General features: G+C 41.3%; 1 protein-coding gene across 4 annotated transcripts in view; it reads left to right on the forward strand.

Moving 5' to 3' along the window:
• The window catches only part of cica (capicua transcriptional repressor a), a 51,284-nt gene that overhangs the window by 17,742 nt on the left and 18,837 nt on the right, over positions 1-14,705 (forward strand). For all 4 annotated transcript variants that reach the window (XM_030740621.1, XM_030740620.1, XM_030740622.1 and 1 more), the window contains exons 4-5: positions 6,215-6,346; positions 8,694-8,847. In XM_030740621.1, the coding sequence (XP_030596481.1) occupies positions 6,215-6,346; positions 8,694-8,847 (286 nt within the window). The remainder of the gene's footprint in view (positions 1-6,214; positions 6,347-8,693; positions 8,848-14,705) is intronic.

The raw sequence follows: 14,705 nt of genomic DNA on the forward strand, positions 1-14,705 counted from the left end.
CCAGTTGAAGTGAATCCTCTCACCCAGTCAGGTGGTGGGATGTAGGAAAATTAGCTAGCGAGAAACGGAGGTGCTTGGGTTCACCGTCTACTTTATGCTTGTTTCCATGCCAACTTTGTGATATTACAGCCTGGGCGAGCTCTGAAATGTTACTTTGAATATATGAATGACGAAGATTGTTTCCATTTAAAATGCCTGATTTCTCATTTTGTGTCATGTTAATGCACCACTTTGTAAATCTGAAAACTGAAAGTGTTCTGAAAGTGCAGGATATTGGCAATTTATAGGCCGTCTGGTTTCACACTTGATACTGAAATGATGTAGAAGAAGAATATTTTGTCATATAGGTGATAATAAACAGACATATGCGCAGGTGAATTTAAGACAGGGGTTCTTCAAGGTGCTGATGACTGATATGAATGAAGGATAAATGCACACGTCAGACAAAATAACACAAACGTGGACATTCATTTATTTAATATTAAGATGCCAGAAAGCTTCTCGGGCAGCACACGAGAACCTGCAGACAGAGAGGGGAAGAGATTGTATATCACAATAATAAATTATGATTATTATTATTATGTGTCAGTGATTACAAATTTTCAGTACATCAGTGTAAATTCTCTTACGTGTGCCTTTTCCTCCTGCTGCCCGCATCCATCCAGCTGACATATGAAGGGCGGATTGCGTGTGATCCTACTCGGACTTGTTGATGGTGGAGAAGCTTTTCTTTTATTTATATGCCAAACAGAGACTCCGCTCTCTCCACATGCTCAAGTGTAGGTGCTGAGCGGAGCTTTGCAGACGTACGTCCGGGGGCAGAAACTGTGCATTAGCTGAAAATGTTGGCCACTTTTATTCATCTTTCTGCTCCTGAGGAAACAAAGAACTTCTTTGTAGTGAGGTGAAAATGAGCGCTAACAGCAGCAAAAACTGTTTTTCCTCCTCGTGGTGAACTGAGAGCTGGACTGCTCCACCGTGGTCGGGCTGTTGGTCCCCTTTGGAGCATTTTTAATCCAGTTATCTGATAAATAATATGGTTTGCTGTGTAGTTTTGATGAGTATTAGCAGGTATCACTCTCTGTGTATTACACCTGTACAGTTTAAGGATGCGGCTCCTGTCCAAATACGGTGGCGACAGCCACGATGCAAATGTGGAGGATTCAAAATGTGAAGTCCAGGAAGTGAAGGATGGCAGAAGCTTCGTCCTTCTGTTATATTTAGCCTACGGTTTAAAGCCACCAATACACGCGGCAAAGGTAGCAGCTTTACTCCTGGGAGATCTGCCTTATTTTAGCGTTTCATATCCTCCTTTGTGATTAAACGATAATATCTTGTCTTGGCTCCGATGTTAAAGAAGAGTTTAAAGTGAAACAGTTTCTTCTGAGGTATGAATATCAGAAGCTTTGATACATCAGTCGCTCTGGCAACCGCTCAGACCCGCTGCTCGCTGTGTGTAAGCTGTGACTCAGTGTGTGTAGTGTCACAGCTATCGAGTGTGCGGCGGGTGTCGCCCTTTTTTATGTGTGTGTGTGTACGCATGTGTGTGAGCATGCGTGTGTGAGTGAGAGATAAGGGGTGTTTCACTTTAAACTTAAAGAGGGCGAGAATATCGACATGTCTAGACATGCAAGACTGAGAGCGGGAGTGCAGAGAGCAGCAAGGACATTCACACCTCCTACACACACTCACACACACACACACACACACACACACAAACACACACACACACACACACACACACACACACACACACACACACACACACACACACACTCGTTCCAGACAATCAACAACCTCAGACGGGGCGTTAAGGGCCGGTCCAGCGTGATGTGAATGTGTTTCATTGCTCTCAGCAGAAAAAGGAGTAATCGTATTGCTGGCGTGTTGTCATGGATACACCGTTTCCACCGGTAGAATTAGTGCAGTAAGGCGTTCGGGCCCGAGCTGATTTACCGTTGCGCGCTTTTCTCTCCCCTCTCCCTCTCTCTCTCACATCCCTCGCACTGCTGCTAACAGCCACCTGCCTCTGTAGCGTAACGTTTCCTCCACCATACATTTTTTAAAACACCCGGAGCCGTCGCGGGCCCAGAAGCAAACACAGAAGAAGGCAGAGCAGGCCCCACGGCTAAGATCGCTCCTAAATATAGCCCAGCTCAAGTGCAGCTGCATTAGCATCACAAGTTTCATTACTGCTCTCTTTGAGTACATCTGCAGTCTTCAGCAATGGAGAAGAAGGAGGGATAAGAGCTCAGAGGTAGCTCAGGAGCTGTTTTATTGCTGTTTCCACCCACAGGAGGGATTCTTAGGAAGAGTCTAGTGGTAGTAATGTGCAGTCATAGGACAGATGCATAGTTCACCCCACCGTCTGCATTTCTTTATCAGTTCAGCCTTTTGCTTGTCAAAACTCTGAGCGATAAAGCAAACCAATAAAAACATCTGATAAAGATATCTGCCTCTCTCTCTGATAGTTTCACAACTCACAAGTGTCATTGCTTAATTAGAGTATTCGTGCTTCACCTCCTCAGGGTGTTAACATGTCCTGTTTTTACACTTCACATACACTAAACCGAAGGATAATCCTACTCGTTGCATTTGGTCATAATTTGGGAGTATAAAATATCGACATAGTCGCGGTGACATCACCCGTCGGTTTGTGAAGTCGGTGGTTATGAAGCCTCGCGCTGAGCATTTTCACTGTCGCCATCTTAGTGTTTTGAAACTGGGTTACATCTGGTTAATGGCTTATAAATCACAACAGACGTGCTCATTGTTTTTAAGATTGAGCTTCAAACTTTCCTTTTGATAAAGCTCAGGGTTAGACCCTCCAACCATGCCTTAGTTATCCTGCTATAGGCTCAGGCTGCTGGGAGACTTCCCCTCTTCTCAGTCCTCGTGTTTTATATACGGCAGTAGCATGTCAGTATCTTTGTCTCCTGTTTCCTGTAGTTTGTGTTTTTGTTGTCCGCGGTCTCTCTTCTCCTTCCTGTCAACCCCAAACTGGTCACAGCAGATGGCTGCTGCTCCCAGAGCCTTGTTTTACTGGACATCTCTTCCTTTTAAAAGAAAGGTCTTCCTCCCCACTGTTGTCAAAGGAGGGGTTTATTGGGTCTCTGTCTGTAACGCTGAAGTGTTACAATATCAAATTTTCAGTATAAAGTGGCGTGCAAGTGTTCACTCTGTCTGAGTAAATACAATTAAATTTAACTGAATGACATTTGTTTTTAGTGAGAGAAACATAAAATATTATCAGTTTGATTCTGAGTTTTAGAACATCAATTAATGCACATTTAATGTGAGTCATTTTGTGCAGGGTTAGGGGGTAGCTCAGGCAGGTCGTAGTAATTAAGCATATTTGACCACAACTGTGGGTGGAAACAGAGCGCTGAATGTGCACTTTCACAGGTCACAGTTTGACATTCACGCTTCTTTATTGTTACAATAATGTGGGGCAGGGTTGATACAGTAATGACATTATAACCATATCCTGCTGAGCTGCTCATTTAAACTAACAGACTGTCATTAGTTACATTTCACTGGAAACAGTTTTGTTATTAATTTGGTCTTAAAACCAATTCAAGAAATGTCTTCACAGAATATTCTGCACGTTTAAAAATATCTGCATCAGGACCTTTTTATTAGCTGTAACACAAAGCACAGCTGCTCCTTCCACAGGGGTTCACTTTAAAAATGTACATTAACACATTTATTAGCAGTGATATAAAACAATAATATCACAGTCACATCCAGATGAAGTCCCACAGGTTAATGATTTCTTGTACTGAATAAGCCTGTAGTTTGAGGATGAGGTGTCCAGAAGTCATGTGATGTATCAAATAATAATAACAACCCCCCCCCCAGTATGAATCAGTTTATCATGAAAGAAGTGTGGTATATGTTTCAGTGAATCAGTGCATGAATAACCAAAGCCTTGCCTGTAATTTGTCATCCACAGAAATCTGGGATAATCAGGTTTGGGATTGTTTATGTCATGTTTGGGTAACGGACAGTTGCTATGGTTGCTATCAGATGTGGCAACTCTGCCTTAAAATGTCAGCATCAGCTGATTTGTTTAAGAGCAGCGCAGCTGGATTTCACCTCCAACCTACCAACTAACAAGGAAAACAGCTACAATGTGTCAGTATTGTTTTGCATTTAAGGACTTTCCCAGGCATCTTAACAAAGCATCTTGTGGTGTGTAAAGACTTTGAATAAGCTTCACTTCCTCAGCTGAAGTTCCCCATGCAAACTGTAGTACAGACTTGCAGTAAGGAGTGCAGAGGTCTCAGCGGTGTGATAATAGTCATGTGAGATGAGAATCAGCATTTAAAGGATTTCTGTGAAAATAACAGCAGCTGCAGTACATCCAGGATGCACTGGCTTTCTCTTACTTGTCTGCTCAGCAGTATTTAGATCTTCATTTAGAAGAGCAAGGGCTGGCAAATGATCAGCTATATTTAGACCATTTTAATACTTAATTATATAATTATAAATGGGAATGGAAACTGGACATCTCGGTGCTGCTGGGAAGAGTTCACAGCTGGATGTGGGATGCTGCAGGCAGGGGAGGAGCAGGGAGCTGGGGGTGAAACTGAAGCTGAAGTCTCTACCAATAGTAAATAAACAATAGCTGTAGTGATATCTAAATGATATAACTAAAAAAGTGTTTTCAGCTGTTTAACATGGAGCTTTGCTGTTTCCATCAGCCCTGTGATTTTACGTGCCTGCATGCTGGTGTGTAACAGGTTTCATTTTCGCTGTGTTCACCACCCTGGTTTAGGCTTTCAGCGTGCTCACATTCACTAAGTAGCCTTAAACACCAGAAAAAACAGCTGAGGTGAACCAAAAACTTCGTACTCCAAGTACTTCGTACTCCAAAAAGGTCTTAGCCCCAAAGGAAAAATCCCTCCTGCTTCCAGTACTGTAATAAAATTATGCTTTCATTTACTCAGGAGGAAAAAACTATCAATTTGTTGTTTGTAAAATGGGCAGAAGTAACAGGAAATGCATTGATTTTTGTTTAAAAAAAAAAGGCCACAGACTCATTGTCTTTACTGTATGTGAATTCAGCATGCCTGAGCCCAGAGGGCCATTCAGCCAGGAACCACCCTAACTCAGAATGAGTGGTGGCAAAAATATGCAAATATGTTAACAAAGTATCCATTTCTGCAAGACTGTAAAAGTAACTTTGTCCTGTTGGTGTATTAAAGGATACATTTTATATGTTTCTGTTTTGCATAAATTTCATTGTTTTGTTCACCCCAAAAATAAGTAATAAAAAAGTTCACCTGCCAAAAGGTTACCAGTAAATTATAATAAAATTACTCTTAATTAAAAGTAGTATATTACAGGATCCCACATACTTGTTTTGGAAATATTAATTTTAATCTCTTATTAAAAAAATGAAAAGTGCTGTAAAAGAAGTGAGCTGGTAAAAAAGGACGATGTTTGAGGATTTTAGAAGTGTCTCAGAGCCATCTCTGACAGCAGCAGTATTTACCTGGAATATCTGTCAGGTACGGCCACAAAAAAACCAACTTCTCTGTAATTTCACAGGATATTTTGGGGGGGAAATGCTGTCAGCTCCTGTAATTATTTGGACCCTTGATGCACTGTGATAAACTTTGTAAGGTGACAGCCTGAGAAGTTCCTCTAAACTTTTGCTGTAGAAATCACAGCATTTTGTTCCAGTGTCGTTCGTGTCAGCTTGAAATAGATCCCACTGCAGAGACCTTTCAGCTGAGAGTCTGAAGCTCGCAGCAGTCTAGACAGCAAGTAGACTGGAGCCTGGATCTGTGTGGATAAAATAACAGGTTCCCTCATCACGTCGCACACCACATGACCCCTCAACTCTCATGATCCTGAGGGTTCGTCTGCGTGTGTGTGTGTGTGTGTGTGTGTGTGTGTGTGTGTGTGTGTGTGTGTGTGTGTGTGTGTGTGTGTGTGTGTGTGTGTGTATGTGTCTGTGTGTGTGTGTGTGTGTGCGCTGCAGATAGGTGACTGAGTACACAAGTCCATTCATGGTCTTCAGACCAGGCAGGTTTTGTTTAAGTGTGTTTTTTTAGCATGGCTTTCGCAGCAGTAATGGTCACACAGGACTTCACATACTGCCAGAGGGCAGAGTGATCCTTTCTGTTTACAGGCTGTGATACTGAGGCAGATAAACACGATGACATTTCATTTTTCTCTCTCCCTTTCCCTTCTCTTCCCACAGTTTGGACCAACGTGGAGCCTCGGTCGGTGCCAGTGTTCCCTTGGCATTCGCTCGTCCCTTTCCTGGAGCCCAGCCAATCAGGAGCGGCTGCCCAGCCTGCTGATGGCCAGCAGCTTGTCAATCAGAGCAAAGGTACCAAATGACCCTATATTCCTTTTCTGTGCACATGACATCACGAGGTTTTATCCAGGAGAGACACACAGAAGACTGACTCGTGCCCTTATAACAGTTTTATAAACAGTTTTCCCACAATAAATTATTCATAACAGGAAACGGCATGCAGGGATATGTTCTCAAATAACGGCTGCCAAAACAGTCAAGTACAAATCAACAGCCAAGTCAGTGTTTCCCAAAACAGTTGCGACAGGATTGCAAATCACCACAGTTGGTGTTCACACCAGTATTATTCCCGTAACATTGTTGATAACACTCTTTATTGAGTCACGTGCTGAAATCTATTCAGAGACTGATTTGAGCAGGTGGGGATGCTCAGTAAGCCAGAAGCTAATTTGAAGACCAAAATCTCTCCACTGTAGCTCTTAATGAGACCTTATTTTAGGCTTTTAAAGCATATTTTTAACAGCTGTAGGCTGTTTAAAGGCATTCCATCGCTCTATCTGGGTTCTCTACTAGAGTAGCTTTGCATGATTCACAGTTCAGAATAATACTTATTTATCTGGTCCAGCCACTCAGTTCATCCTCTGTCTTAAACAAGCAGTTTTAGCTCCTCCCTCTTTTAGCCAGCTTTCTTCTGATTGGCTGCTCCTCACAAACAGAAGGTTTCATGCAGCAGGTGGAAACCAAAAGTACAAACTGTCCCATACTCAGCATTTTGAGCTGTCGGACCCTGAGCTTTTCACTCACAGGGATTATTTATAAATGTTGACCTCTTTATTTAAAACCGTGTGTAACATGACCATCTGTAACAGTGTATACTGCAGATGAGAGAACGTGAGGAAAATCAGAATGGGTCCGTTTAAGACCTGTAAATATTGACACAATTTAAAATCGAACAATCAGAGCATCTACAAACTGAATAGCTGGTCATAATGAGCTGAGCTGCTCATTGAAATTATCTACGCAGTATTCTGAAACGTTCTCTTGGCAGACCACTGCTGCTTAATGATGTATAAGTATAGACTATTTTTATTTTATTGCTCATTTTTATTCAAATAAGTATTAAACCATGCTGCACACCCCAGCATCCACAGCCCAAGTTAGTTATTTTAAAAATATTCGATGTAGCAACCAAAACATCTCCCACAGGTTTTTGGAGTCCCATTTTGAAGTTTAGAGTTTGGTATTTGGCCCGCTGCCGTCTTTGTTTTGTGTAACCAGATATAACTATATTTAGATGAGCTAACGCCTAGCTAGCTTGGTTAACAATCTGTTATGTACACAGACTGTATAAAAAAGATGTGGCTTCCACATCTGAGCAGTGGGGACAGTGGTTTTGGTCTTTTTTTTTAAATTAATTGCAGCACAAAGTTTATTGTGTAACGAGTCAAAAAGAAGCACAGCGTGCCTTAGGGTGGGTGTGGTTAGTCACTGTGTAAGACCTGTCAATCAAAAAAATGAAGCATGTGCTAAAGCACACCCTGCTTGGTATCTTTTATTTTTTATTTCAGCAGTTAAACGTGTACAATTGAGACTCTTGTCTTTCCATTCTAACCCACGTCTACACTGCAGTTTGTTGTTTAAATGCATAAAAATTATGAGTTCACTAATAACTGCACAGAGCCAAGCAGAGAAGAAAGAGAGAGAAAAGAAAAGCTCTCTGCGGCGTGTGAATGCATGTGAAAGTGGAATCGATAACTTCCTTGGAAGCAGATGAGGATCACTGTGGTCAGACTCCACCAAGTTACAAAATGAACATCATGTTGTATTAAATAAGCAGCTGAGCCTATAAACTCACGAGGTCAGTGTTTACTGAGGTCATAAGTCATGTCGTTTTCTCTCCTGCATCATAAGACTTCTTTTTTGCCACTGCTGGCTCCATGTTTCAGAAAAGCCGCGGCCTTCTGCCTCAATACCAGTTTAATTTTATTCGATTTGTTCACCACGCAGCCTGTCTCAGTGAATGCTGCAGACACTGTCTGCTAAATAAGTGCATTCAGAAACTGAAGCCTGTCTCTGTAAACCCACCAAACTAACAGCTAACAGAGCACATGAATGGAAAACGCAGTCTCAGCTAAGATGTCTCGATTTAATGACGACACTTCCTTAATGCAAAGATTTAGTTATCGAACAGTTTCTTTATGTTTGTCTCCATCTTTCATGAAGTATTTTTGTTACTACAGCAATAGATTATAACATAGATTGAGTCAGAGCTTGTCACACCTCCCACAAACAGTTGGCCAGAGTACCTGCCATCAGCAAGCTGCATGCAGCGTAGCCCCGTGTTTACACATACGCCACTGTTACTTTCATGAAGCTTCTCCACTCACTGGCACAAAAACGCCTTCTTTCTTTTTTCCAGAGCCTCGCTGTGCTGTAGCCCTGGTGAGTGACGGGCGGACGGGCCCTCCAGACCTGGAGAGAGGATCGCCGTCGTGCCCTCCCCCGACCAATGACAATCCTCCTGCAGACAGGGGTGGGGCGGACAGCGAGTTGGAGAGCGACCCAGATGACCCGTAAGTACAAAATGTTTTTTCATTTTATGCAGGGGTTTTTTTTTTATGGCGTGTGATACAGTTATAAAATGCTCTGCAGTCAGCTGACTTCAGTTCCTGTGGAGGGAGGAAAAAATAGAAGGGCAGTCTGCAACTTTTGAGGAGCGGGGGTATGAATATTACCTTGAATTTTAATGCATGGAAGGGCAAGAGCATCAAGGCCAGGAAGCACTACCCACCCTGGCTAAGATGACCTCGACTTTCGTAATAACTTCCTCCTGTTTTTAATGTGTTTTCATTAATTTGAAGCACTTTAAACCTCTACATGTGATAGTTGTAGAAGTGGCTACTGCTGTACACTGGTACACACTGTGTGTACCTTGAGGCAAGTCCATGAGTGCCGTGGGATTTTGTGTCAACCAGACTTTGTTACTGTAACTGCACAAACAGCATTCATTAAATGTGCTGAGTGAAAGGTGAGGGGTAAAACTGTGGAAAAAACATAAAAAAAACACCTAAATAAAAAACAGAAGCTATCAGGAGAAATTACTCCACAAGCTTCCTGTTTATGACTTCAGCTGGACCGGGCGGGGGTGTCCGCGGCGTTGCTGGGAGGAGTTAACTGCTGCGAGTTAGAAAAAGTGTTTGGAAACCAAAGATCCCCCCTCAGGGAAACTTTGCCCGCTGTAAAAGATCACAGGATGTGAAGCAGAGACAGAAAGAGCAGCTGTCTGATAAGGATGAATGGATGCAAGTTTGAGTGGGCTAATTGTAAGGCAAAAAAAAAGTGGGAGCCATGTTAGCGGCTTCATCTGACCACAAAATCAAAATTGTCATTCATGTTAGAAAACCACTGAGCTAAAGAAATGCAGTTGGCTCGACTCTGCAAAGAAAGCACGCTGACAAAAAGTTAGTAATGAAGCACGCGCTCACCCCAGACAAGCAGCCGCATTTTTAACAGGTAACAAAAGCAGGAATGAGCAGTCGGCTCGCGGCCTTCATCACGGCAGACTCTGTATGGCCTCAGCATTTTTCTGTGAAGTGCTCTTTGTGCTGTTTCCTGTCGGCTCTGTGTCGATACTTAAACACTAAAAGAAAGATGTTGTGCGTCCTCATTAGGATGGAGGCTTGTGTTCGTGTGTGGGGCTGTAGCCTAGGGTTTATACTGCTAGCTGGTAATATGTGCGATAATTCATCTCAGGCCATGCGCACAAAATAATGTCATGCATTAATTTTTAACCCTTTGAAGTCTAAGTCCCCATCAGTGACCCTAACCTTAACCTGCAGGGTCAGAGTGTGGAAATATTGCTTTTGTTAAATTGTTGCCAATCAGAAGGCAAACAAAGTCATTCAAACTGATATGCATAAAAACACAGGGTTCAGGTTAGGACTGCAGATTAAAATGTAGCATGTGATTACTACTGATGGCAAATGGAGTTGAGAAGAAGTGGAATAAGCACAAGAAACAAAAGGTTGAATTTAAATTAAAGTATGAAGGGATTCCCCGGCCCGTCAGAAGCAACAGACAACAGACAGACAACAGTCAGACAACTGCTGAATCAGTTTAGGTCTTGTTTACATGTAAGTGCAGGCATTTATATCTGTCTGCTACTCGGTGACTTACTAAAGTGAGCTAGCACACAGTCAGTCTGGAGTCTGAGTTCTTCTTTTGTCAGGTGTTCCTTGCATTCGCTGCGTATTATGTTTGACTCTGAAGTTTTTATGTTTTTTTCAGAGTCTTGCTGTATTTTTTCGAACCGAAAAATGGAGAAACAACAAAGTGCTGTTAACCAGGGACCTTCTGTCCCTTTGTGTTCCATTTAAATGGTGTCAACTCATTTTGAGCAAACACTTCATACACAGTGTTTGTTTCCTTTCTGCGACTCTCCGTATGACTCATGTGAAAGCGGGTAGTAACTGTGGATTATATTAGATGCAGTTTGTCGGTATAGTTTGAATCAGCAGCTTTAAAACTCTCAAGGACTCTACACTTGGAACAGGTGCACTGAAATCCACCTTTGCCGGCAGAATTCAAAGGAAACAAACAACTTTTCTATCAGCTGCATCTGTGTGTGTGTGTGTGTGTGTGTGTGTGTGTGTGTGTGTGTGTGTGTGTGTGTGTGTGTGTGTGTGTGTGTGTGTGTCTGGCAGCAGTTGTATAGTCTGAGCTTGTTCATTCCTCTCAGTCTCAGGCTGTGTCTCTGCATCTGGCGGGGTTATTGCTCTTTCAGAGTGACTCAGACATGCTGCGCGGCTGTCTGGCTGGTAGTGTGGTTATGAATGTTTCAGGGTCACTAGGCTCACAAAGGCTGCTGTCGCCGAAAGAAATAGATCAGCAACATCTTAATGTTACACTGGTTACACCTGCTATCTGCCTACATCTCAATGGAGAGAGCAGCGGCATTAATAAAAACAAAAAGTCGGCACATTTAAGAAGATTGGGTGTATTAGCTCTGCTCCCCCGTTTCTGTTATCAGCCTCTTCTCATCGGTCCAGTCTCAGTCTGCCTGCTTTCTTTTCTTCACCGCCACACAAAAGTGAAACCATCCCCTACGAAAGCACACACACACACACACACACACACACACACACACACACACACACACACACCTATAAACAGAACTGACTTCACTCAGAGGCCTTCTGGAAGAAAGTCTCTGCACTCCAAAGTTCTTTCTGTTAGCATATACCTAGCATATAGCATAAGTCTCTGTGTGAATGAGTGGAGAGAGAACCTAATGTAATGTAATGTTTACTGCATGTGAAGGAAAATCTGATAAAAACAGGCTTAAAATCAAAAAACTGAAATATTGTTTTTGTGAAGTCTCGTTTGCTGAGGTTAAACGTGAGCGTGCCACGAGCATCTGAATTATTATTTAACCCTCAAGCAATCAAAATATTTTACCAGCTATGACCTCATCATATTTTATACGGGAATGCTTCTTTGGCTCTGTTTGTGTTTATCATACCTACACTCTTTCTTTTATCTGTGACAGATATTATAATATGATATTAATTATGTTTCTGCCAAAAATAAAGTTTAAAAAACCTAAACTGTACAAACAAAATTACATTTATTTAGACAATAATTGTTCTTACAAAACAAATGTTCTTTGCTTCTGTAAAATTAGAAAAGAAAAATATAAAACTTCAGTGTGACCGTGTGCTCGGATCATTTTATCACCCAAATATCGATGAACCAATGACTGTAATAGAAATCACAATGATGTCAAGGTCGGTCAGGTTGGTTTTTTTTGTTAATTTCAGGTCTCTGTTTAAGACTTTTGTTTATTGATGTGTAACATTTAAAATATTTTGTGTAGAAACATCAAAATCAATGTTTCTGCAGCAGCAAATGTTGCTACTCTGGATAAGTTAGCCAAAACATGCTTATATTTCCATCAGCCATCCCACACCAAAGGGCTACTTAAAAACTGAAAAGTTAGAGGTAGATTGATAAATGTGTTAGGAAACATTTTTACAATTCAAACTATCATGTTTAAATACTCGGCTGTAAATGACACCGTCAGTCAGCTGAAGGTTGGGAGAGAGAGCGCCTTTAATATTGAGACTGTGTGTGGACAGAAATACTGGCCCACCTACACGTTACACCATGGAAACCCACGAAGCTCCCAGCGCATCAGGTTTTGTGCTGATGTTAATGTCAGCGGAGGTTTGAAACTCTGCAGTTACTGAGTCAGCAGAGTGTCAGCGACTTTAATGTGTCTCTGCTTCGTAGCTTCGTGTGGTCTGACACTCTGTGGCTGAGTTGCTGCAGTTCCTCAACATTTCTACTTTGCAATAATACAGCAGATATGATACAGCAGATATGCTACAGCAGATATGATACAGCAGATATAATACAGCAGATATGATACAGCAGATATAATACAGCAGATCGTGGAGTCCCGGGGAGGGCACAGGTTTCACAAACTGACTTGATGCAGTGGTGACATCATTCAGTGAGCTCTGCAGAACGACTCAGTCACTCACTGTTTGTAACAACAGACTGCAAAAGAGTTCTGGTCCAAAGCTTTATTCCACTTCATGTGTCTACATGAGCACAGTGACACTTTACTCCTTCACTAACGCCTCTCAGCAGAAAACTAATTCACATTATAGACTCACTGAAGGTGCGCTTACCTGCACCTACGCTGTGATGACTGAGTGGCTCATGTGTTTCCATTGATCAGCTCTTCGATCTTCACTGTCACAAAATCCTCCCCTAGATTTCTGGGTAATCAAAGGCTCATTTTTAGCCAGGAAAAACCCTGATACTGTAAATCAGTTAATAAAGTAAAGGTCTCATTTTTTATTTTACATAAGATTGTGCTGTATAGTTTCACATTTGCACTGAAGTTGGCTCTGTTGATGTTTTTGGGTTAATTTTGTGTAAAAGACACTTCTTCCTGTAATACCTGCTGTACTTGCGCCCAAGTCTCTGACTCGTTATTGTGGCTTTTTAAATGATTTTTCATCTGCGCGGACACTGTAAATATTTCTCTTGTGCCTGCTTTTGTCTATTTAATCTTTCTTTTGTGTGTTTGCTTTTTTTTGCCAAAAATGTTGAGCAGAGGAGAAAAAAAAAAACACCATATTCATGTAGTCACAGCTTGACTCAGAGTTCACGCGCTAACAGCCGGTTCAGACTTTCTGTCTGCTCACAAAAGCTTTTCTTCTAAACAGATTTTTTTATTATTATTTCCTTTTGTCTGACACCAGATTTCCTGTTGCTCTCAGGACACAGTCTGAGAGGAAACAATTATTCCACTGCAGATAATATTTCCTAATACTGATCGCTGCTCTGTCCACATCTGAATCAGTTTTCTTGGTATTTGCGCGTCCCTGTTAGCTTTGTTACTTTTCGCCTACACGTAAAAACAAGTTAAATATCATAATTACAAGTTTAATTTTCCGTCAGCTGAAAATCCTTTTTTGTTTCTTTCTTATAAACCGTGTCCTGTAACATTAGCTTAGTGTTATATTTATGTGTAATTATGAAACTGCTTATTCATAACAGCAGCAGAGGAATCCTGTTTTTCTGTTATTGCATCAGTAAAAATAATCTGAGAGTGTAACGTTAAAGGAGCGATCATTGCTGCTGCACTTTTAATATTGTGATAACGTGTTTCCACAGTGAGCTGGATGAACACATGTGCAGGCTGAGCTGCATTTATCAGACCACCACACAGTGTGAGGTTTATGCCACAGCGGCCTTAAATGAACAGTATTGGTAATTACCTGACTCATGTTTCATGTTTCTGTAACAGGTAATGCACCAGGATATTTTTTAATGCTGAAACATACTCACTGCTGAATGTTCAAATGTGCTGCTTTATTATTTATTATTATTTAGTTTAAGAAGAAGAAGAATTGGTGCAGAGCTGCTGAAATTCTTCTTCAGCAGTGAGTATGTTTCAGCATTAAAAAAATATATATATTATTATTTAATTTCTTTGGTTCAGTGTTATTCTCGGTTCATGTCTGAGTCCAGCGTGTGGCTCAGATTTGGTATAAAAACATTAATTCAGTTTATTTTATGAATAATGACATCATTTTTAGTTTTAAACAAGCTTTTGACAGATTTCTAAAATATTTGTGTTTTCTTGTTTTTATCTCAGCTGCTCTAATAAACTTGTTTTCGTCTCTGTGCGCGTTCTGCTGATCGTTGTTTTCACTTTCTTAAGCCGCTAATATAACAAACAAAAACTATATATAATCAACACTCGGTCTAACCGCCGTCTAAATGCACAGATTAGTTCAGCATTTGTGCAGATTATGGTGATGCATGCTATCAGATTTTATTTTTAATCTGATGCTTTTTTCCCCCTCTGACATCAAAGAGTTTAAACAATAAATGCAGCATTAAAATCAATCAG

This window comes from Archocentrus centrarchus, chromosome 11, assembly GCF_007364275.1.
Source record: "Archocentrus centrarchus isolate MPI-CPG fArcCen1 chromosome 11, fArcCen1, whole genome shotgun sequence".
NCBI lineage: Eukaryota > Metazoa > Chordata > Actinopteri > Cichliformes > Cichlidae > Archocentrus > Archocentrus centrarchus.